At 37.0% G+C, this 26340-nt stretch overlaps 2 protein-coding genes across 2 annotated transcripts in view; one reads left to right on the forward strand and one right to left on the reverse strand.

The window, feature by feature from the left end:
• Positions 1 to 22091, forward strand: part of PLCZ1 (phospholipase C zeta 1) — a 46961-nt gene extending 24870 nt beyond the window's left edge. The window contains exons 10-13 of the mRNA XM_074168382.1: positions 13364 to 13536; positions 16778 to 16910; positions 18650 to 18799; positions 22009 to 22091. Coding sequence (XP_074024483.1) covers positions 13364 to 13536; positions 16778 to 16910; positions 18650 to 18799; positions 22009 to 22091 — 539 coding nt within the window. The remainder of the gene's footprint in view (positions 1 to 13363; positions 13537 to 16777; positions 16911 to 18649; positions 18800 to 22008) is intronic.
• A 2951-nt stretch (positions 22092 to 25042) lies between these two features.
• The window catches only part of PIK3C2G (phosphatidylinositol-4-phosphate 3-kinase catalytic subunit type 2 gamma), a 214836-nt gene continuing 213538 nt past the window's right edge, over positions 25043 to 26340 (reverse strand). Inside the window, exon 32 of the mRNA XM_074167982.1 lies at positions 25043 to 25195. Coding sequence (XP_074024083.1) covers positions 25043 to 25195 — 153 coding nt within the window. The remainder of the gene's footprint in view (positions 25196 to 26340) is intronic.

The following is a 26340-nucleotide window of genomic DNA, read 5'->3' on the forward strand; positions in this document are numbered from 1 at the left end:
TACATATTCCTTCCTATAGTATATTTTGTGTAATATAAGTCACATATTTTCCCTAAGAGGCATCACTTTCATTTTGTGTTATCTAACTTTCTCCTTCAGTAAACATAGCCTAGCAATTTTACACCCTGGAATCCAGAATTCTGATATAGAATAACTAGGGGAAATATTTTTATCTATTCACCTTTGTAATTAGCTACAATTAGGACCTTATTAATTGTAAATATCACTTTCTGTTAAATAGTTATATCTTATCCCAAGTACAGTTCATTAATTCCTTTAAACTACTACTTTTTTTTTCCTATTTGATAATAAGAGAAACACTAGTAAGAACAATACAAAATTTTTAAGTTTTTAACCTTATTTTGTATTACTCCTAGCCCTAAGACTAAACAAAGCATGATTTTATCTCATGAAACTGTTTAGCAAAAGCACATATATAAAAAACTTTTAACAACTAAGGCAGAAATTTCATGGGTTTCTTCATATATTATCTCCTTTTTTATTAATAATTCTATGATATTTATATGTAGGTGTCTGTAAGGAGAGTTTAAATGATAATTTATATTTTGCTGCCTTTCTGTTTAGGCTGAAATTACTATGTTAACTATGTTACCTTAGGTTTTGAGGTAAAAGTGAGCATACTATGCATTAAGCATTGTACTGACAAAAAAATTTGCAATACACCTTTCAAGAAAATGAAAATTACTTTCTTTTGCATGCTGTATTAATCAAATTCCACAACCTCCATGTTTATTTCTCAGCTGTGGCTAAGGTATAAATACAGAATGTTTATAAGAGAAAATGGGAATAGTAACTTCTTTTTATTCTTCCTTGTTTTTTTCTTCTTTTTTTTTTTCTTTTCCCCCTTTTTTATTATTTCACTTTTTTTTTTATAAAAACCATATTTTTCAGCTGAAGGTGTAACGCTCTTTATAGTTACTTTGTAGTTAGTACGGGAACTGAAGTAGCTGCCTAAAGGTGGGAATTATTGGAATGCAATTCCATTTGCTTTTTCCTATGTTTGCCCTATAACATTGAATTAGAAGAGGTGATGGAAAGATATATATGTGTGATTTAAGAACGTGACAGCAATGGAAGACTCATCTGAAGAATCTGTGGGGTTTCAATGGTTTTGTGTGACTGAGGAGGAACAGATGCAGGAGATGTGGATACCACAATTACTATTGGTGCCAAGAATTCCCAGATTATGGTATGCTACTGCAAAGAAGCACGCAAATGCTCCTGGTCAGCAGAATACCCAGGTACAGCTGGGAGCTGCTGGGAGTTTCTAGTGACTGTATAGATGAAAAGTAAGTTTAGTATCTTAATTTCCAGTACAAAGCATATTTGTTCCTGAGCAGTGAAATAACAGTAAGTTCTATTTCTCTTCATTTCAAGTTAGATTTAATTTGAAATTGTTAAAAATATGCATGACTCCTCTACTCAGCAAGCTTTGAAAAACCTCTCACCTGTAAGCACTTTCCCCTTTTTAACGGGCCATTAGAGCCTTCACATTAATGGCCTTAGAGGCCATTAAAAGGCCATCTTGCCTTCACATTTTTGTTCTTTAGTTTAAAAGATTCTCAGTTACAGTATATTTTTCTAGGTCAGCCTGTTATACCTTCTTCAGCCTCAGGTAAAGTAAAGAACAATATTCTTTGCATCCACATATATATTCTGTCTTTTATTCTGATTCTATACCAAGGCCACCTGAGGGAGACTGTGGGGTGAGCAGGGCAGTTTGCTGAAGGCAAATGTATGGTTAGTGAAATGTATGGTCTCGCCTTGTTATATGACAATACGCACTCATACAGAGACAGGCACAGATTTCACTTTGCCTGTAGGGCCCTGGAGCTTATGTGCATCCTTGCTCCAGGCTTCCTTTTCACTTTTTTCCTTTCTCAGCTCCCGAAATATCTTCTTCAAAGTTTTAAGTTACTTTCTCAGAACTGGTTTTAACGGTGTGTTATTTCCAATCAATCATGCACATGAATATTTTTTATTGTTTAACTTCCTAGTGTATCCCCAGATACTCTCCTACAGTTATAGAGCTTAGTGAAAGTTAGGCATGATGCTGCTTCTGAGATTGCTGCCCCCTGTGTCTGTGGCCCTGCCACAAGTGGTGGAAGACATCCCCAAGCCTAAATTTCTTACCATTTGCTGTCCCCACCCCGAGCTACGCATTACTGTCAGTGCCACACTGATGAGTTAATGTGGGAAACAATCAGCAGGGAGATCACGTGAATTTGGCCCCTCAGTGGTGGCTGTTCAGTGATGGAACTGAAATGTACCCCCCCTCTAATTCTCACATTGTTACAAATTCTGCATCTCATCCTGAGTGTTGTGTTGAGGTATAGCTTTACAACTACAGCAGGAGTAAAAAAAAAAATTACTAGTTAGTATAAATTCTGTTTGTGTCTGTGTCATTATAAATGTTTATTTATAGCACAGATTTGGACTTCCAGGCTGTTGCTGGAAGTATCTCGCCATTACCATACCATTTGAAATTGGTTTGATTATATTCTGTCCTTGTGGTTGATTCTCACTTAGCATGATGTGATGCTGTTGCTGGCTTATTTACCTGGGGTGGTGCACTGTCTGTATACTACCTGCACTGCTATTAAAAACTAGTAAGTTTGTTTCACGCTCAGAGGAAGCACCAGACAGAGGTCCTTAATTAAAAATTGAACTAATCGCAGGCTTATAGTACTGCAGTTTACTACTTTTCTTTCTAGCCTGTGAATCTCCACGCTGATCTCTGCAAAGAATACCCATTTGTTAGATCTGAAAGAGACTGAAGTCTTTCAAAATGACTGCATTGATTGTTGACTCAGAGTATACTTTAATGAAAAGTCATCCTAAACATTAGTATACAAACCATATGATTTTTGCTATATAGGGGCTTTGAACCCCTTCCTGGAAGAATTAAAAATATGCAGGAAGTGGTTAGATCTGCCCTCTTGGTCACATCATTTGCATCTTCATTTGAAGAAACATTTTTCTCATGGGAATTGGCTGATTACAAGCAATTCTCCACATATATTATTTCCAAGCCGTGTCAGATCTATTCTTGATTCCCTAAGCTGTTTTAGATAACTGTTTGGCAGAAATGTGACTGTGCTTCACAATGCAACTCCCAAAGCTCCACTCAGTGAATCTTCTGCTGATGTTCTTTCATTATTTAACACAGATTGTTTAATTTTTGTGTCTGTCCTGTGTCCGTATAGCCCACATACCTTCCCTGTCTCCTTACCAGTGCTCTCTGCATCCTATTCACAGAAGTAATCCCTCCAGATCACTTCTACTGTTTGCCTAAAACTCTTCATGGGACTCTCAGATTTCTCTTATGCCACCTATTCCTGTTCCTCAGCTTCTCTAACCCTCCCCACATCTGCTAGTTTACCCTTCTCACTTAAGTTCCTATAACATGCATAACTGCTCTGACTGCACAAAGAAAATATATTAGGTTTTGTTCAAACCTACATATAGTACTGCATGCCAGGCCTCCACATCATGTAAATGCTGAGAGCTGAGTTCTTCCCTCACTTCTCTGAGTGATAGGCCCAAACCACTGTTCTCGTCTGTACCTTGCCAGCAATTTTCTCTAAATTGGTTGGAACATATTAACTCAGAGCAGCCTGGCACTCCACTAAAGCAGGATGAAATGGTCCAACAGGCTCAAGATTTGTTGAGGCTGAGGACAAGAATTATGTAATTGTGTAAACCTAATTTCCAGAGGAAGGCAAGTTAAAAACCACGGTAAAAAGTACAGTTTCCACAAAATCGCTTTTGGATATCACTGTGTACTCAGTGTCCATTTGCTGAAAATTGAGACTCATAAGAGCAGGATAGGTTTTGTGAACGAAGAGATCTTATGGAGAAAAATATCTACAATAACTTTTTATAGTCTGGGAAAATTAGTATGCCTCCTGCATACAACTGCAGTGTAGCACTGGAAAGAACTGGTTTGACGTATCCATATCCCCTTTTCATTTAGTAAATAAAATGGAAAGTAAAGATTTATGCAGAGGAAGAAAATTCAGGATATTTATTTAGATAAACAGATATCAATTGTATTATATTGGCTGAGAAAAACAGAGAGAAAAAATAAAAAAATGAACCAAAAGGAAACCTCAGTGAAAATAAAAATAGAAAGACTTAAATATCCTTTTGAATACATCCTTTGCATGCAATAGAAAACACTGTCCATGTATCAAAACAATCTGCAGGAGTGACCAAAGCATATCATAAGTTATATGACAAAACCATGGTATGACAGGTACAGAATTTTGTTTTAGAAGAGGCTATATAGAGCGTATGTTTTCTGGAGCACTCAGAAAAATTTATATGCTACTGTGAAGGTCCCACTACTTGCGTGGTGTTTTTTTTCTCGTTGTAAGTTTTGTTTTGGCCTTTGAGATCAAAATGCATCTTGGCAATTTTGTCACATCTGTTTTGTGGCTAAATCTTGTGTGGAATAGTATGACAAAAAATAATGCATTAAAAAGTGAGGGATAAAGAGTTTGCTAAAGAGTTCTGTTTTTTAACCTCTGAAGAGGAAATGAAACCCACTAATTTAGTACTTGGTATGTCTCACCCGTGCAACTTAAAGTGACTGTCAATCTGACCTTACTTGGGCTCGAAGTGAGTGAAAACAAAGAGGCAGACTTTGGAAAGCCTCATGAAGAAAACAGAGGGCACAGGATCACTAATTTACTCTAGAGTTCTCAGTTGTATGTTTTCTGTGAAACTGTATTTTCCTTTTTCGCTGGACAAATGGCAAAACTAGAGACAACAGGACTGTTTTTTTTTTTATTTTTTTTTTTTGTAAATAAATAGATTATGTTTGACCATGGGAAGTTTAGATATTCTTGCAATCTTACTAAACACTATACATTTTAGAATATGTGATGGACTGTCAAATTTAGTAAAGGAATTTATGAAATAATGAAATTGAATTTAAGGAAAAACACAGGCTCTTCTCTTAAAAGTTGGCAGAATACTACTTTTTCTTATAGATTTAATTAGTTTTTCAGCATAATATTTTTATACTCTTGAATATTATTTTTACTTGGAATTTTTTTATAACAGCAAAAGTTTAAAGCAAGCAGTTTCTATAACTTTTTTTTCAACAGTTAATGCAACATCTCAAAACAAACTGAGACTATTCATTACATTATAGCTTCGAATTGCTGTTGCTTGAACTTCTGGTGAAATTTGTGAAATGACATGCTTTAGTGTTTTTATTTTTATGTCTGGTTAGATTATTGAAATACCTCAGAGCTCTTTGCAGTATATGTTACTGCAGTAAGATACTAAGTGAGCACTCCTAATCTAGTGTTGTGTTCCTTAAAATCTTGAGATGACTGAACTCTAAGCATTGCTTATGACGTGGGAAAGACAGATACATCACAGCATTTCATCTTTGCTCATTCTGCACCTAAAAGCCTAACAGTCTCCAGCCATTAAACAGAGCTTCATCTATCTTTCCAAAAGGGACTCCAGATTTTGTCCCAAATTAAAACACCTCTTCTGCTCAAAGGAAGGGGATGAATCTGACACGTCATATACCTCATGGCAAAAACACGCCCAAGCTGTTCTGCACAGCTGCCCTTCCAGTCTGGAGCTCATTCTTTGTTTGGGCTTGCTGTGGCCTCATCCCACAACTGACTCATGGAGAACGTGCTACGAGAAAGACATGAAAGATTTCCTGCTAGCTCCCGAGCCAAGCAATGCCCTGGAAGAATGAAATGAGAAGGCATAGAAAAGCATCACTTGGTTGCCCACTCCCTCTCAAATGAGGTTTCAAAGACAGTCATCATAGATCTGTTCCTGGCTTGCCTAAAGGGGGCGTGAGGTGTCAATACCTATATTATTACTTTCTTCCTAATAAGGTTTTAACAGTGCAAAAATTCGTGTTTAGGAAGTGAAAACTAGATCTTGTACACCTGACATAAATCTTAGTAAATACTGTTGAATAGTGTGTTGTGTAAAGATAATACTAAGAAGCCAAAGAAAGCAGTGTGTTTATTATTTACAAAGTCATGTAGTTGGAAAAAAATCCACAGCTGTGATAGGCCACACGGCCATCATGATTTATGGAACCCAAAAAAAGTGTTGCTTCACCTCTTACTGTTTGCTCCCAGAAGTCCCCACCCCAATGCGGCAGCTGTTAGAATTGCAGACTTCAGGGTTATGATTAATCTCACACTTAAAGTACGGATCCATTTTTGGTTATGTTGTCCCTTAAACTTCATAAACTAGTTCCTCACCAGCTGTAGTGAGGCAGCTAACTCATAGAATCACAGAATTTTCCTGGTTGGAAGGGACCTTTGAGATCATCGAGTCCAACCAACAAAAAAAAAACCACCAAAAACCAAACAAATAAAAAAAAAACCCAAACCAAAACAAAAAAAAAACCACAACACCAAAACCAAACCAAAACAAACACCCACAACCACACACGACACCCACCCACAAATAGATGCAAACCAACAGTCTCGGGCACTAGAGCATGCCCTGAAGTGCCATGTCTATACGTTCCTTAAATACCTCCAGGGATGGCGACTCCACCACCTCCCTGGGCAGGCTGTTCCAGTGCCTGACCACTCTCTCAGTAAAGTAATTCTTCCTAATATCTAATCTAAACCTCCCCTGCCGCAACTTCAGACCATTTCCTCTGGTCCTGTCATTATTCCCTTGGGAGAAGAGGCCAACACCCACTTCTCTACAACCTCCTTTCATGTCTGGACATCTACAAGCTAGGTGGGACAATATCACCCTGATATATTAAGCTACCTAAATAGACTCACCTTTCCTTTGGAAGAGCTCCAAGGGCCGGGAGGTGTTTTGAATAAAGGTTTCATATTTTTCTTGCAGGAAGGTCTCTAACTGCCAGGTTTACGACAAAGCTCGTGTTACTCTGGACTCTGGAGCTTGCTTCTTTTTAGGCAGGGTTTTTTTGGGTTGGTTTTTTTTTTGTTTCTTTGGATGTGGGGTTTTTTTGTTTTGTTCTGGTGGGTTTTTTTTTTTTGGGGGGTGTGTGTGCAAAATAGATACTGGAACTTCACTTAAAAGCAAAGAAACACAGAAATTTCATTTTGTTGACAGTAATAATGAAAATAATTTTCCCAGCTACCTTCACGAAATCCACAACTGCAGAAAACTAATAGAATGTTAAATAATTTAACTGAAACCTAGTTAATTTAAAAGAATAACAGTTAAAACTGCAGGGACATAACTGCCTCTGAACTCCTTGCTGACCTTGTTCTAAACCCTGTGTTAGAGACTAAACAGGACTAAAACAGGAAAGGGAAGTTGATAATATACACTGTTCTTCCAAGAAATACAAGGGAAACTTTAAATATTACTTTGGAAAAGTATGTTTCAGGTGTGAAATAAGTGAAATGACAACGAAAAAATCTTCAGACTTACATAGAAGTGTAACTTTCAGACTGACACATTAATTAAACAGCAAAAATCAATTTAGATTTTTGATTTGACAGTTTATCGGAAATGCTTTAGGTACCTTTCCCATGGGAACCTCACAAAAGAGGATCCCTAATTGAAACCAGTTGCAGATATACTTGGACAATGAATCATTTTTAATCGCCTGACATCTTTTTTCCAGTAGAGCTATTTGTAATTGAGTAGAAACAATGTCAGCAACTATGAACATTAGGATGACTGAATTCTTAACATTTCTAATGATGGTGTCTTTAGAGAAACAGTATTGAACTGACCCCAAAACAATAAGGATAGACTGACTGCCCGTGTTGAGCATGATGTGTCAGACAGTTACGGATCTTACTCAGCTCTCAGAAGAGTAGTCCCTTTTATTAGAACAAAATACCTTATGTTGTAAGTCATTCATAAATGAAGTTTCCGTAGAATAAGATCATCCATTTCAATATGCGTCAGTGATAAGCAAAGCCAGAAATTATACTTAAGCTTAATAAACTTTGGAGTCTGAATAGCTAAAGCCCCATCTTATTCTGCAAGGAGAGGAAAAAAATACATAGTTTGACCAAATTTTTTGGTCAGAAAAATAGAAGAGAGAAAGTTTGTATGCCAAAATTTATACTAACCGGTTAAATCTGCTATGTGTTGTAAGGGAACCAATCACTCTATACTTTTTTTTTTTTCCTTTTTCTGGAAAAAGTACTTTTACATAAGTACTTTTACATAAAGTTTGGGTAGGATCTCACCTATTCACTGGTTTGGCAAGAGGGCTACAGCTGCATAAAGATTTAAAAAACTCATAAAGCCCAAGGGAAAGGGGATGCTGAAGACACTTAGACTGACTTTGGACAGTATGTCCACAAGCCTGAATTGACAAACACCCGGAGATGACAGTGGGGATCAGAGTGACAAGACCAGAATAGCAAACAACGCTCAGGCTCAGAGCAGTCTGAGGAGGCTGCTGTAATTTGTCAGCGAGTCTTAATTTTGATGGAAGTCTTTCTAATTTCTCAGATAGACCAAGATGAAAAGATTTTTAAAAACGGTTGTGTTCCACCATTTCCCAGGTGTCCTGACCATTTGTTGGTACAGCACATTATCTTCCTTATATCTGCTGTTGGTAAGAAAGGTTTACAGCATACTATAGTATGCACTATATTTCCCTCTTACAAATTCCACCATACTACATATTAGATTGATTAGTATTTTCAATATTAAATCAATATTGATTGGTTTAATCAAAAGATTGTCAGAGTGCTGGTGCACCTTTTCCATGAAGACAGGCTGAGACCACTGTGGTTGTTCAGCCTGGAGAAAAGAAGGCTCCAGGGAGACCTTATACCAGCTTTCCAATATCTGAAGGGAGCCTACAATAAAGCTGGAGACAGAGTTTTTACAAAGGCATGTAGTGATAGGGCAAGGGATAGATTTAGATTAAACATCAGGAAGAATTTTTTCACTACAAGGGTGGTGAGGCACTGGAACAGGCTGCTTAGGGAAGTTGTTGAGGGATCATCCCTGGAAGTGTTCAAGACCAGGTGGATGGGGCTTTGAGCAACCTGGTCTAGTGGAAGGTGTCCCTGCCCCATGGCAGGGGGGCTTGGAACTAAATGATCTTTAAGGTCCAACCTAAACTATTCTATGATTCTATGTTACAGTTTACCCTTCCTTCAGATGTATTCAGTTGGTTTCAACATAATCTGATGACTGAATATCCCCCCTTTTTATCCACATTTTGAGTCAACTTGTACTTAGTTAGTATACCCTTTATTCAGGCTATGGATGAATTTTTTTAAAAGCCACGTACATCACTTTGAAAAAAGTAATGTGGACTACCCAGTCACATAAGGACTTCTGAAAATATTTCTGTAAATCTGGGCAGTGGTGGATTGAGTGCAGCTGTGACCTGCATGGGAAAAGAAAGGATAGACTGTCAATTCCTAGCTGGGAGCACTGGCATGGAATGAATGCAGTGTCTTCAAATCCAATCACAGAATCACAGAATCTTCACATAGATCATCTCATAACCAAAGGCAAAATATGCCAGATCATTAGGATATGGTCCAGTTTTTGTGGTGTTTTCCAGTCTATGTGGAATTCAGTTCAAATTTGGGGTATCTAAGGCACAGAAGGTGCCTTGCATTCATTCTGAGCAGCCCATTTTAAGAACATAGACAATTGGAAAGAGCTGAGAGTATGGCAACACGACTAATCAAAGGGTTGGAAGTGTGATCCGTCCTATCTCTTTAGACTCAAATCAGTGAAGTAAATTACAGAGATAGGAACATTAGCACTGAGTGCTTTTGCATATGATATTTTTGGAGATTGCATAAAATTCAGACATTTTGAGATGGATTTTAAATGGCATGAAACGTAATTGAGTAACTAATTTAAGGAAAATCAGTGAGAAATGTGTGCTTATCTGTTTTAAAATCTTCCCTTTTAAATGCAGAAAATATATTAAACCTTACGGTTGTAATATAGCTAATAGAACCAAGAAGCAAAGAATAAAAAGATAAAAAAATGACAATTTAAAAGTCCCAATAGGAATATTAATTGAGAGGCAGCATCATAGACAAAAGACATGCAGTTTTGCTCAGCTCCCTTTAAATCATAGTTGCTTAGAAATCTAAGAACCCTAGTGCTCACCTTGGCTTTCAAAAGCTTTTGCTTTCAGCCTAAAAATCAATTATGTCTTGAATGGTAGTGCTTGTCGAAGATGTTGTATTTGAATTCTTAGGTTGTGATTAGTTCTGCAATTAGTTGAGGGACTGACGTCAGTTAACTGCTTGAGATAGAGAGGTTTGGGATGAAATATACCCTTTGTATTCCTCTCTGCATTATGGATAGTTTCACCTATTTGGAGATAGGCTATTTCCCAACTTGCAATCTGCTATATAAAGTTGTTTATATCCAGAGCCAAGAGTCACAGCCATGGCAGCTCTGGTGCTTTGCAAGAAGACTTGGCTATTAAATACTCTGATCTGAAGGAGATTTGGCCTCATGGTTCCAGGAAGACTTTGTTCCGTTTTAGGTGCAGGAACCACACTGAGGAATTCCTTTGCTCAGGTTGTCCTCCAAGCCCGTGTTTTGCTCTGCTGTTTTGATTTTGATGCCAATATTAAAAGGCTTATGATGCTTAATGGAAGGACAGAGGAGAAAGTTTAACTTACACAGTGCTAAACTTCAGGTGCTTGTACTTTCCCATGAAAACCATACATTAAGATTATGCACTGTGATAGTTTCAGAGTAGGCATATTTGGGCTTCTTTACGAGATATCAGCAGTTTAAAGCTCTCTTTGTACATGCATTATATTTCTACTGTTTCATAAAAATCACAGTACAAAGCATGTCATTGACAGTTCCGTTCTCGAATTCAGCAAAACTAAGATGAAACATTGGACAGAAATTCAGTCTTCCTTGCAAGAAAGATATTGCTAAGACCACACTGCCAGACAACGGAAAACAGGTTTTCTTTTATGAACCTTGCCATTTCTCAATAAACGTAAGGGTTATAACTGCATCTGATTAAAAAAAAACCAAACTGTGCATCAACAGTATACCATAAAGCGTTGTCCTAGGAGGCCCCAAGCAGCTATGAACCTTGCAAACAGTTGTAGTAGAGGTATGCATCTCAGAGAATATAATATAAGATTTCACATTCACTTACCTTAGTCAGGTTACAACTTGCAATACTGGGAAATCAGTGGGTAAATTAAAACTACTGTTCAGTGTGTTTTTAACTTATTCTAAGGTAAAATTAAATTAAGTAAAAATATAGTGTTGGTATTTGAAGATATCCACCCATAATAACATTGCTCTTCACTTGTGTTGCAAAAGTAATTTTCCTAATATGTTAAAACGTAAAGTATTCTCTTTTGCTTGTTTCTGTTGTTAAATCAGATTTTCCTGCTTAGTAGCCTATGAAGCTTGGCAAATTTAGCAACAGTCTCATTATGTGCAATCATGTAATTTGTTTCATCATGTGTAAGCTACTATTTGAAGCTATGGCTGTTCGATTTGCCTAATTTCAGTTACACTTTTTAAACCACTTATTCTGAAACTATGGCCTAGGAATTACCTATATACTAAGAGATCTCGGGTTATCTGTAGATCATGCCAAGACCTAGGCTTCATTGTAGATCTGCAGTGTTCGTTGCGCTGCTTGAATTAATGTATTAAGATGAAACAAGGGTCATATAGCACCACATTTGGGTCTGTTTCTGGATGATCTGTTGAGTCATTAAATCCAAATTGTGAACTACTGCCAGAATTATACCAAGAGAATAATTACCCCCATAAAAACAGGCAATGGTATGCAACGGGCTGTATGAATATTTTGAAGTTAAATTTTTGTTGTCGAAGGTAAAATAAGCTTAAAGTTCCTTTGCATATTGACACAGAATCTATGCCTGTATCTACTTAGCATTTAGCTCAAAGCAGGAGTGCATGTTGTGTTTTGTTGCTGGTGGTTTTGGTTCTTTGTTTGTTTGGGGGTTTTTTAGGCAAGGTTCCCAATCGTTCCCATTTACTGCACATTGGTTCATGTTGCAGAGCAATCTTAAGTAGCACAGATGGGATTCCTTTCAGATGAAACAGAGGATGCGCTCTGGGAGCACTTGATGTATTCCAGCCATTAATTGGTATTGAGGTCATGGGACCAGGCTAGGGCTCTTCTGAAGTAATCCCATCGAAAACATGCATAGTGCAAACATTATGTCTGTAGTACCAGCTGCTTCACTCTACAGATCTGTTCCTATTTGTGTCATTTACTACAGATTTTTTTAAAAGGTTCATCAAAGCAGAGAAGAAACAAATAATTTTTGCAGCTAAACAGATCCAAATATCTTGCATTTTCCGCATGAGATAAGGATTTCTGAATTCTGCTGAATGTTCACTGAATACATTTGTATTATCTCATTGGAACATGTATAAAGGTCCTCTTCCTGAATTATTATGAGTCGTCACTTGTACTGCTTAAAGTCTTCATTTTTTTTCCTGCCAAACCATCAAGTAAATGACTTTTTATCATTTTCTATTTAACACATGTCATGTTATCACTTCACTGATTTGACATGTGCATTTTCTAATTTGAATGTGACAGGAGGCTCCAATGTACTGTAATAGGGGAAAATTTCATTAAACAGGTCTATTTCAGTGTTGGTTTTATCTCATGAATTACAATATCCTGTTGATGAGAGGTGTGTTTTGTTATTATTGCCGTTGCAGCAAGCCAAAAATATTTTGAGCTTCCGAGGAAAGGAAAATCTAACAGGTGTATACTAACAATAAATGCCATTATTGGAAGATTAAGCTTGAAAACAGTTTGCTCACATAAATTTAAGAACACTTTAAAGATTTCTTATACTTCTACAAACTTATATGTATTTGCACTGAATATTCTAACTCTAAACTAAACCTTCTTGATCTTCTGGGTGACATGCTTTTGCGAAGAGTTCTGTACCATTACTAAGGTAAGCTACAATCCTATGTATTTGCCTTCTGCACTAGAACTTTGTAAGCAGGTGCAGGGTCTTGCCACTGCAGAGAAACTAGTATGTGAATTTAGTCCTCATGGAGAAAACAGATTCAGAAAACATTTCATATTCTCCAAAGTTTAATTTAGAAAGAAAAGGGAAAACACACCACAGTGTAAAAAAGATCTATAGACTAATTCTGAAAATATGGTGCAGTTTTAAATAGCTCACTTCTTTTACGCCTGAATCATTCATTACTGAATACTGCAAAATTTAAGAGAAATAACAGGATTTTACATATGATTTGAAAGTTATACATATTTTAATCTCCTTTGCTTTTGTTTTTACTATTATTTTCAGAGAGTTGTTTTACAAAACAGTAGCAACTCTAATTCACTAAAATAAATATTTATTTATTTTTACAGTGGCCTTAAACTTCCAGACACCGGGAGTACAGATGGAACTGCAAAATGGAAAATTCCTAGACAATGGTGGTTGTGGCTATATTCTGAAACCAGAATTCTTGAGAGAGCACAATTCAACATTTACCCCACAAAATGTGGGAAGATACAGTAAACCAATGTCTCTGTCAATAAGGGTAAGATTAGTTAATTGTTGATTTGTTCCATAAAATGTGAAAGCAAACTTTATGTATTTCAGACCTATTTGTTACCTATTATTGTTTCTTTATTTTATCCCCATTCCTGGTTGTTGGGAAGTTTAATATTGCTTTTTAATAACATGTTAAAACTCTCATATAATATCAATTGCTGCTTGGATGTTTTCCCATCTGTAGTTCACCTATGTTTGCTAAAAATATGTAGGTGTTCAGAAGTTATAAGAGTTTGCAAGATTACATGATTGTTCATGGTATTGTGTACAGAAATATAAACATACCTTGCATTGTGTCACAAGTGGAGCTGACAAGGGGACTTGTCAGTTACAGTTGTGGGGACTAAACTCTGAAAACTCAGAAATAAAATGTGCATTTTTGGTGTTATTTTCTTTAAATATTAGTAATATACCATGTACTATTCTAATGCTAACTCACAAATGGAAATTGATGTTTAAAGATACGATAGGAAGCTTTATGCTGTTTTGTTATCTTCCTATGCATATATAAAGGACTGTTTATCATTCTAAAATGATATAAGTAAGTGCAAAAAGGCAGATGAAGCAATAAGCCTTTGAATTATTTCTACTTCTCTCAAATTCAAATCTGATTTACTTCTTTAAAATATTAGAAATACATGTCTTTTAAAACTAATGGGTTAGAAAAACCCCTCTTTTGAGGTCAAGTAGGTGTTTTATAATTGCTCACTAGTTAGAAAACTACCTTATCCCAATGAAAAAGTGCTGTTTCTAATTACACAGTACACTACGTGCATAAATACAATTTAATTAGCATAAAATTAGTGTATAATTGCTATTTTGTTTCTTTCAGAGAAATAAATACTGGAGATAAAACATTAGATAATAATAATTATAAAATACTTACATAATGCATGCACCTAATCAAGAACATTTTAGTGTCCTAACAGTGAGCATACCAATTATGAATAGACATTACTGGATGATTTCAAGCACCCATGCATATACATCAGTTATTTTAGCCCTTATTTGTATAAAGCTGGAGTTAATTAAGATGAGGGAAATATTCCCAATTGCAATGCAGTAGATGGACAAAATCATTGACAATGGGAAGGAAACGTCTGAGTTTGGAAGAAGTTGGAAAAGAGAAAGTCAGCTTTTTAGACTGAGGACATAGTCTGAGACAACAGGCTGGGTAGTCGTCCTGGTTTGAGGACAACTGGTTTGCCTTAAACACAACCATAGTGCAGGTTACAAAGAAGCAGTGGCATCCCACCAGCTGAGGGACTGTAGGGTGCAGAGAGCCTCATTCATAGAGTCATCTGCAAAAACCAGGAAATGCTAGTTGAAGACAAAAAGAGTCAGGAACAGGAGTCAAAGGAAAAACAGTTTCTGCTAAAGACGAGTTACTAACTTGATGAACGGAGTAATGACTTAACAGTTAGAGGACAAAGATGCAAAGATCTAGGGGTCAAATCTCTCTGGCCGACTGACTGACTGAATGAAGAGAAGAACTTAAATAAACACAAAAATCACACAGGACCTGATCTTACTGAATTCAATAACCTTCTTAACCTGATGTGGCACAATTCCCATCAACAAGAAGCGTATAGCCTTTGAAGAGGAAATACAAATATTCAAGGTATTTCATATGGAAACTTCTGAGCCTATCATGTTATTTACTACTCTCTCTGTACGTCTGCTTCACCTTGGGTCTCAAAAATTGAGTGGATTTATGAATTTGGGTCACAGTGTGCTGAAAACAACTTGCTCTTTTCCCACCTTGTGGGAGACTTTGACTGGGTTTAGCAATGAGGTAAGAGTGAGAAGCAGGACTTGGCCAACGTGGCTGAATTTTAGTCATGACATCCATGTCAAAGAAGCTCCTCGGGTTCTAAGGGAGCAGTCCATCCGTGCTTGCACCGTGCAAGTTTTCTAGTGAAGGTAGTAGCTATTTTCTAGGAAAAAGAGGACAGCATCAGGATTTGCTAAGCCATTGTTTTTCAATGTTTCAGGCTAGAACTTTTCCTAGAGCAAGGTGTTACAGAAAATCCCTAAGCAAAAGGTGGGATTTGTGGGGTTGGATTTCTTTTGACGGTTGACGGGGGAATAAGAATCTGTATCACGAGTTTTGATGCTTAGTCCTGAGATCTGGATCGTAAGCCATATCTTTCACTGAGGCTTGCCAGCTTGTCTGTCTCTCTCTTGATACGTTCCATACATTGATTTCTAAAACGCAGATTACTGTACAGATGGTTATTCTCTCCTAGGTGTCCTGAAATACAGATAGAAAGCAGACAAAGTTGTGACTTTCACAAATCCTTTCTTAGGCTGGGTGCCAGATTACAGGGCAGTCTGAGGTAAAATTTCCAGGTAGCTGACTAAATTAAGGAGCAAAACACCAGGGAGCCTACTAAATGCAGAGGTTTTTACTGTGAAAGAGAAGGAACACAGGTGAGGCAGTCTGCCACATGCCCTGTAACGCAATGCTGATGTCACTGTGGTTGTTAGCACTGGTCCACTAGACACAGCTTTAATAGGAATTCATGAGCTTGATCTCAGCAAATGGAAAAATCATTGGAGGCTGATTCCTCCAGCATTATTATTTTGTGTGGTAACCAAATAGAATTTTTATGACTTGTTATGGAATAAAAACTTAATTCTGAAAATTATTATTTAAAGCACAATATCTTTTTTTTTTTTTTTTTTTTTTTTACCATGAGGGTGGTGAAACACAAGGACAAGTTGCCCAGAGAGATGGTAGATACCCCATCCCTGGAAATATTCAAGGTCAGGTTGGACCTCTGAGCAACCTGATCTAGTGGGAGAAGTTGTGGATGACCCATCCCTGGAAGTGTTCAAGACCAGGCTGGATGGGGCTTTGAGCAACCTGCTCTAGTGGAGGTGTCCCTGCCCATGGCAGGGGGGTTGGAACTCAATGATCTTTAAGGTCCCTTCCAACTCTAACCATTCTATGATTCTATGATCTTTAAAGATCCTTCCAAACCAAACCATTATATAATCCTATGAAACTAGCCAAGAATGAAATTAAATGGGAAGCACCATATTCTGAATTTTATTATGTTTAATATGTATTTTTATAACTATTTATGGTTGGTATATGCTTCTTATAGTAGTTTCTTATGGAACAGTTTTTGCTACTATGGATACTATATGGCTACTACATGGCTACTACATAAAGTTCATTCTTACAGTTATTTCAATACATTACAACTTTAATTTTCCAGCTCATCAGTGGTCACCAGCTACCACCCAGTAACCTGTCGAAGACTAACAAAGCTGACCCTTTAGTGCACATAGAAATTTATGGTGTGCCAGAAGATCAAGCAAAAAAAAAATCTAGTGTTGTAAAAAGCAATGGTGAGCATCAGTCTTATTTTTCTTGACTGTAAATGAAGCACAACAATATCTTATAAAGAATTACCATTTTTTCCATCCCAAGAAGCTCTTATGTACTTACAGAGACTGCAGTTATTTCTCTCTAGACTAGGATATTCTGGCACAAAATCTGTAGCAGAAGTTCATGTAGTGTGCCATTTTTTTCAGACTGGTAGGTTAAGGCGGCACAAGCTGTCTTAGTAGCACTCTCCTGGAGGAAGATGGAATGCATTGTCTCACTGTTTTACTCACTGTTGTGGGCTCACCCTGGATGGCAGCTCAGTCCCACACAGCCGCTTGCTTACTCTCCCCCAGTGGGCTCGGGGAGTGAGATGGAAAGGCAAAAGTGAGACAACTCTTGGGTTGAGATAGAGGCAGTTTAATATGTCATACAAAAGCTGCGTGAACAAGCAGAGCGAAATCAAGAATTCATTCACTGCTTTCCCATTGGCAGGCAGATGTTTAGCCATTTCCAGAAAAGCAGGGCTTCGTCATGCATTATGGTTACTTGGGAAGACAGACACTGTAACGCTGAATGTCTGCCCTTCCTCCTTCTTTCCCTCAGCTTTTTTATGCCAAGCATGATGTTATATGGCTTGGGGTACCCCTTTGGTAAGTTGGGGTCAGCCATCCCAGTTGTGTCTCCTCCCAGCTTCTTGTGAACCACCAGGCTACCCGCTGGGATAGGGAGGTTGCAGCATGAGAAAGAGAGAAGGCCTTTACACTGCGTAAGCACCACTGCAATAGCTAAAATATTGATGTGTCACCAACACCGTTTTTGTCGCAAATTCAAAAAATAGCACCTTAAGGGTTGATATGAAGAAAATTAACCCTATTCCAGCCAAAACCAGTACACCAATTGTTAAATTTAAGGACATTTTTCTTCTGAAGAAATTTCTGTGACTTCGTCACTTAGATCATATGAAGTTTCTTGTGGGACTTACTGGTCCCTTAATTGCTTGACAGGTAAAGTGTGTACTCTTTGTAGTTGTCTTTGAGCACTCCCTTACATTTATCATGTAGATCTTCTTGATGTCTCAGACTAAAAGTTCCCTGTGATCTCCCGTCTTCTGTGCATCTGTCTTCTATTTCTCCTTTTTCCTTTTTGTAGATGGCTGCTGTTTTAAATCAACCCCTGAATGTATTTTTCTCTCTGTATGAACATCGCTTAAGACAGAGCACCCACTTCATCCTCTTTTTGTATTTTTGGTCAAGTGATCATTTTACTGCCTTAATTTGTTTAGTTCCTGCCTCATCTCCAACACTGTAAAAGGAGAAACTTTGGCAAAAAAATTAAACTTGTATGGCTATAGGAAAATTTAAGTTGAGCACAGGTTCTTAACCCAGTCCCTTTTTGCTCTTAACTAAGAGACGACTTCGACTTTCTCAGGCTTTTGATTTACAGTATTATGTAGCTCATCATACATGAAAAATCCTTAGAAAGGCCTAGCCTGTATACCATAGGCAAGCCCCAGCTCTCTGTTTACGTCACTCTGCGAGCTTCCATCTTACAGTTTTAACTCCATAATCTATACAAAAGATGTGACACATATGCCACTGCAGTCAGTGGAAGTATCATTTATTTAAATGGGCACAGAAATTTATGGAAGAAGAACAAAACTTTACGAGTTCAGACTAGTGATAGCAGGTACAATAATTCATATATTAAGTAGAACAAATGAAATAGTATTTTGATGCTGTGTATTTTCTCCTTTTATTAGCTTTGAGCCCTAGATGGGATGAAACTTTCTCATTTAGTGTTCAAGTTCCAGAACTGGCATTGATACGCTTCTGTGTGGAGGATGAGGTATCTCTGGTTGCAAATGAATTCCTTGGCCAATACACTTTACCACTGCTAAGCCTGAGAAAAGGTAACATTTTTATGTGAACCACCTATAACAGATCAAAAAAACCCTACAATCCTGGTTTTTATCATTACTGTAGTATTGATAGCGTTCAGCATTATGTTAATTTCCTAAAGGAGAATTATACAACCATAAGTAAAAAATTGCACTCTCTTGTTTGTTTTAAGTCATTGTAGTCTCTGAATGCAAATCCGCGGTGCACAAATCAAAAGAATATTAATGACAGTTAATTCCTATTGCAGTATTCCATTCTAGAGAGAAACTGCTCAGTTGGTACTTTAAGTCATTATAATAGGAAACAGGAAGAGACTCGTCAGAACTGGTATGAAGGCAGCAGATTCGTGCTCTTTCTACTCAGTTTGGCTCAAAACCCAATACAAGCCAAATTAAAACAAAACAACAAAAACTCCAAAAAACCTCAGGTAACCTATCTGCAACTTTTCAGAGTGCAGAACAAAGAATATAAATTAAGCAACGTATTTACGGTATTTTTCCTGGCAGTGTTTCTTTTGTTGTACCAGTAAAGCTTCTGGAATCTTACATGATTAATAGGCTGCACATGAAGAGCAGACAGGTCAGCAGGCCAAGGAGGAACACTTAAGTAAAATGGCTATTTACTACATTGAATTTCCAAAGCTATTTCTAACAAAACAACCAACCAACTTTTATTAGTGAATGAAGGTGTGAAGGCAAACTGTTGGAGCTGGCATTGGCCATTGTGCCTTTTTTATTAAGCTTAATAGGATATTTAATGGCTTTTTCTTTCCAGGTTCTGAAGTCATAAAGCTGTTTGTGATTCTTAGTTGAGGTTGAGGAATTACACAAGAACAAAGACATTACTCTTAAAGCACACTTGCTTTTCTCCAACATAAATTTTTACACTGATCACCGTTTACTTTCCTTTTGTTTATATATTTCAGGATAATGAAAAAAAAACAACCCAACAAACTGTCAACTCATGATGTCTGGGTCAGATTGAAATAGCAGACACTAAAGCTTACATATGCTTGTTAAACCATCAATTTGGGTGCTTGCGCTTTTTTTTTTTTTTTTTTTGGCATATTTTTTCAGTGTGTTTCATGTGCCTGTATGATTAATTTTGGTCACAAACAGGGGATTTTTATTTTGGAAAAGCAAAAGCATGCAGATTCTACAGGAAAGTTTTTGAGTGGAGTAATTCAAAATGCTAGGAAATGAATGTAGGTACAAAAGCTATTATAAACAGTGCCAAATTGCCCCAAGCCCCACTTAACACAAAATAAATAAAAAAAAAGTTAAAAAAAAAAAAAAAGATGCCCAGAGGCATAGATAAAATGCTTCTAAGAGATGAACTAACAGATAATTTCAAAATTTATTGCAATGCTTGACATGGAGACCTCTGGAGTCCTGGTCTGGGACCATGGCTTTGCTTTAAGTACCTAAATTCCCTAAATAGTGAAAGGGGAAAATAATGCATCTTACAGAGGGAGTCAGTACAATCTAGATTTCTTAGGAAAGAACTGTCTAAAACACGGTAAAGAGTGAATTAGGATTTACATCTTACTCTTTGCAGCTCTGATTGCTTTAACCTGCACTACAGGACTGTCCTTCCTTCCTTAGGATTCATATCCCTGAGATGTCCCCTGAGGGCAAGTTGCTTCCACAAGCCGAGCAGTGCTTACATCTCTTTTTCTTTGACAGGCAGTGGGACAAAGTTGTGTCATTGCCACCCTCCCCTGCATTTTCTCTTGGAAGGATTCAAATATATTCATCACTGCTATCCTTTCCCCAGCAGCAGCCACCCAGCTCAGTCGTAGATTACACTGGGGAAGAATGCTTGCTGCCCACCTGTAAGAGTATTTGATTTTTCATGTGATGATTAAGTAGGTATACTCAGAGGGGCTGAAGGTGAGAATAACTCTCTAGCTGGGTGGTTAAAGGCAAGAGGAGGAGGGGCCTGGGTTACACTCCCTGTCCCAATGAGTCTGCCATGCAGAACGCTAATACAGGACAGGAATTCATACTGCTATTATCACTGGATCAACAAGTAGTTAATAATTTCATACAAATTGGAACAATTTCAATTAAAATGAAGTTTTACTTCTCTCGGGAGAAGTTTTACTTCTCTTCAGGTAGAATATTCTGTAGGTAGGGGCTAGACCACAGTCTTTAGAAATTAGTCTAAGTCCTTGAAGTGCATCTGTGGATAAGAAATAAACCATCTTCCACATACTGTGTGCATGCTCTAAAAGTTGATCTCAAATGCCTATTGCCTGGACTCAGCCTTAGTATCTGCTGCCCAGAAGCTGAACCTGAGATGCCAGGTGAACTTTCATGTCGTATAAAAGAACGAGGAAAAGCCAAACCCAAATAAATGAGGGTCCCAAAGACTATACACACATCCAGGCACACCTAAAAAAGGATTTTTAAAATTGCAGTTCTGCATGTAAACACTTATTCATAACACATAACTTAAATAACTGCATTTATATATACATAGGTAAAAATACAGAACACCTTTGTTTTAATCAAAAGTGACATTGTTTATTATTATGACATAATGGAACACTTATAGTCATATAAAGTAATACAGGCCTAGGGATTTGGAGAGGGGATTATTTTGTTTTCCGAGCAGGTAAGTTAATTAAGTTGGAAGTTGAGAACTATAGTTTCTCCAAATGCTTCAACAATCAGATGTAGATGTAGTTTCTGAGGCATGCCTTATTTCTGATACTGGGAATCACTCATATGTAAAAGGAGATCCTTAGCAGACTTAAGATGTCATGGTAGAAAATCTTACACTACACTTTTTTTCTGCCTCAGCTAGACAATGCGTTACCGCTGCAACACTATTCTTCTCTAAGGCACTATCACTGTTGATTCACAAGTTGCTATATAATTTGCTATCAGAACAATGCATGCAGCACATAACACCTTTGGATGTTAGAATGTATGCTTTCCCCACCTTTGAATATCACTGGGCTAAAAGTCCTCAGTTTTAAAAAACACCATAACCTGAAAGACACTGGAGTTTTTGACTCTGAGTCTAAAAATACAAGAAGAGAAAACCAGTAGAAATGGGATTTGGGCTCTGTAACATTTCAGTTTATTTTAAAGAGTCATTTAGTGAATCATAAATTAAGCCTTATTTGCATAGTAGACTATAAAAACACTGCATCGTAAACTTTGCATTTGTGGTTAATTAATACACTAATAAAGTGTCCTTTTATTTACAGGTTACCGTACTGTTCCCCTGTTGTCCAAAGATGGTGACAATCTCAAACCTGCATCACTGTTTGTTCATATCTGGTACTATTAATGATGCTCTGCAGTAACAATTGGCCTGGAGGATCGCACCCTGCTCAATAAAGCAATAGCACTAGGCTCGCGGCAACCCGGTGGTCTGATTTCCAAAGTGGCACCTTCTCAATGATTTTATTAAGCTAATGGGACTTCTTGTGTAAGTGGTATCCTGAACACGTAATGGCTACTGACGTTGGCCCTACCATTATTTAAAACTAATTCATAAAGACTGAACTTTTTTGGACATTTTAAAAATTCAGTTAAGAATTGCATTTGCATCTGATTTCAAATGATTATGATCAATTACTGATTGAGAATAATAGCCTCATATTTATGATCTGAGACCTTAAAATTATGAGCATGTTACGTTTCCATTTTTATTTGTATTGAACAAAATTTTTTATGATTGTATCTTTCTGAGGGGACAGGAAAAAAATGCACATACAATGTACCCTTAAAATTTATAACAGCAGCTTCTGATTGTGCTATACCTCTTTGATGTCCACTGTAGTTTTGCTACCTGGAAAATTAGTTTTGAGAAAAAAAAAAAGAAAGGTCTTAAAATTATAAAAAAACTCAGATGCTAATATCGGTACCCTTTCTTAGCTTAGTCTTGAACCTCCTGCTGCTAAAGAAAGACAGATAATTCATGGACTGATTTGTAAAGGTCTATGTTCCTCATAGCAGCAGGGAGCTCAGGATACATCTTACTGTGAGCTCAGGAAATAGGAAGCACAATGCTTTGAGGCGGATGAGAGGAATTTTAGAAAAGGCAAGGGTTGATTGCGTGATTTAAGATCTCTGAGGACAACGTCTTGCCTGACATAGCCACCAGTGTAGATCTTGCCCATAAGACACACTTTTTCCATCTTCCTTACAAAACTGAAGTGTTGTTGAGCTTCTACAGGCCTGTATCTACCCAGTTAATTGCAGATTTGTGATTCAAACATGGCTTTTTTTTTTATTTTAAAAAAGAGGATGCTATATCGATAGGTTTCTTTCCTTATGTACCAGAGTATTGCTTACATTTGCAGACAGTTCTGATAATATATTTTAATGCTCTTTTTATTGAATGCCATTTTAATGCGACTTTACTTAATGTTGTTCTAAGATGGAAAATCAGGGCATGAGGTAAACAATGATTAGAAAATGTCACAGGAAATAACACTAATAGAAAATTGCATTATAGTTATAATAAGGAAACCAAGACAGTAGACTAAGAAGAATCCAAAATCAATATTGAACTGTAAGGTCAGGTAATTTGATAACATTGTAAGCTGCCCTCAATGTGTTTTCTGTGCCTGAGTGACAAGTCACTTGATTCTTTACACAGGAGAGCGTATAATCTAAAATGTTAGACTTAATGATCTTTGTAGTGATCATATCTGCATGCTAGCCAATATCCCTTTCATGTGGTAAATATTTTACAGCTTTTTTCAGCTCTGAAGAATACTAACAATATTAATATTCAAGCAGAGTTTCCCCCGCCTCCCCTTTCTGAGGAGGAGTTTAATTTCCCCAGGCAATCGGGTGTATCTATTCTCAGATACAAACTGACCAAGTGACATATTCAATTGGTTTGATGCTGAGAAAAACTCCAGCTTATTTAGTTTCCTAAATAACACTCCTAGTCTCACTGCAGGAGCTTCATACAACATTAACTTCTGAAGACTGATTTGTGAGTGTCCTTTGGGAGAAGGTGGCAATTATCTTCAGCTTCTGGCATTATTATCCCTCTTTTGACTACTTTTCCACCTGGTAGGACAAACGTCAGACCCTACTCAGTATATGGTAACTTAAAATTTTACAGTAGGTCAGATCACAAATCAACATGTCTCCTGTGCCTTAAAAAATGTGCCCTTGGTCCTGGAAAGGTACATATACACGGTCAGCATAAGAGGCTGGCAATAATGGACAGATCATTATGGCTGCTCACATGCTAAATGTTTAAAGATGTGCGTAAGTGCTTCCTCAATTTAGGTAAAAATGCTTTGAAGAACAGAGCCCATAATTAGCCTCAGCAAACTCAAAGGAACCACTCATGTTCATTGTTTAATATGTATATATACATTTTATAGCCCTGAGGTCAATGCATGTATTGACTTGACTCCCTTATGCAGCATAAGAATGCGATGCGGCAAGACTGGTGAACAAAGATTCCTTATAGCATGATCTTAAATAAACACCAGACTGAAAGCTCACATTCAATATGTTTTATTTATTGGTGAATATTAGCTTCTCCCTCCTCCTTTCTTCTCACAAATGGCCAGATGTATCTGCTTCTTGGATGTCAGAATTAGAGAAACAATGACATATCTTATTGACAAATGAATATCCTGGATTGAACGTTACATTATAACAAAAGTTAAAAGCACATCAGCATATATTGCACAAAATGTTTGAAGTGCAAAGTTTTTAAGTTTTTGGTGGTGTTTTTTTTTTTTTTTTTAAATATATATGCATTGATTGTATAACATTTAACATGCAATTTGCTAGACATCTGAAATGTATTGGCGCCCAGGGAACCACTCCATGGTTCTCTGGTGAAATCATCATATGAAGTGAGGTCATAGCAGATGCTGATAAAGTACACCATTATCAGCATTGTTTCAACACACTCCGTGGAATTAATGAGCAAAGAATTAGGCCCCACGCTTCGGTGTGTACCAAAGTTAGAATTTTTACAGTACTATTTCGTACAAACAAAACAAAAATCTTTATTGCTGTCATAAGAATTTCCCGCAGGCTGCTACAAGTTCTTCGCATGTGATTTCACTGACACTGGCAGGAATCTGTTGCAGGAAGGCAGTAGCAGCTTTAAGACAATAACCTTATGATTAGAAATATGAAGGTATGTGATCAGCAGATGACTGCATGTTCTCAAGGGCAACTGAGACAAAACGTACCATGGGAAACGGGAATAAAGAAACATTAGTAGATAAATAATTGAATTATCTTAGACAACATTTAAATTATCCTGTTTCCCAGTGGATACCACTTTTCTTCATTTAAACGGACACTGCTCAGTTGAATGTTAACAGCTCCCACAAACGTTCCTTTGCTTTTCACGACAAGCTTCAGTATACGGCCTTTGAGCTCTGTGACTTTGTTGTACACAACCTGAAATAATATATATTGAAACAGAAAAGAAACCCATATGAATTTGTGAATATATTTGACGGGCAAAATGCTTACTTCAATACAGCATTCAGGATGATGATTACAACTTTGGAATAATTGCTTTAAACTGCCTTCCAGAATCATAACCCATGAGCCAAACTCACTCAACTTAGTGAATTTACTCAGAAATATATTTGACCTTAGGTAGTTTATATAAAAGAGATTCTGCCAGCTTAGGCTTGTGAAATCTGATTACCAAGCATTTGTAAATAAATTTGAAACCTGTGTTGTGTAATGGTTGAGGAAAAAATAAGTATATATGATTTTTCCCATGAAAATTGAAACTCTTAAGTAGAGGTTTGAGCTCAAATATGAAGAAATATCAGATCCTCCATGATGTTCACCAGGGAACGATAATATGTTTGATTTTCTGGAGCAGAGACTCAGATGGAGTGTACTCATGACATGGTGGACAGCAGCATGAAAACATAAGATAGGTAATTCTGTAAAAGTGCAGCTTATTATAATTTTAAAATATTTTTCCGTAGCAGATGCTTTCATAAATAGTATTGCTCTTCTGCAAAAATTAGGAAGAAGAAAAAGGAAACAGTTTTGATGTATTTTTTTTAACCTATGTATATTTGTTACATGTTTCTTAGTAGTGCCTTAAAGCAACTTTATGTTGCACTGATATTTCTTATAAAAGTGTATCACATCAATGCACAGTACCTCAGAATTTCTTCTCAGTACCGTACTTGTGATTAAATCTTGTGCTACATACCAGAGTTAAAAGAGATCAAGCCAAAGCAAACCCAAATTTTCTTCTAAGGAAGAATACCATAAAATTTCGTAACTGTTCTAGATCCAACAAACCCACATCATAAAAGAGATAATAATCTTCCTTTGAAAATTGTCTGAATACATTTTACTATTTCAATACACATAACTTCATGCGTGATTCTGGATGCTAACTGTATCCAAATGTGCCCATTATAAAAATGCTTGCATTTTTTTAATGGAATCATCAAATATTAAGCATGACAGAAATCTCAGCCCACTCAGTAGAAGCTGTGGATGTGGAACATCTCTGAGGTCGAACCCAATTTAGCAAGTAGGACTTACTAAATTTGGATGATTCTGTTACT

This window comes from Numenius arquata, chromosome 2 (genome assembly GCF_964106895.1).
Source record: "Numenius arquata chromosome 2, bNumArq3.hap1.1, whole genome shotgun sequence".
NCBI classification, from domain to species: Eukaryota; Metazoa; Chordata; class Aves; order Charadriiformes; family Scolopacidae; genus Numenius; species Numenius arquata.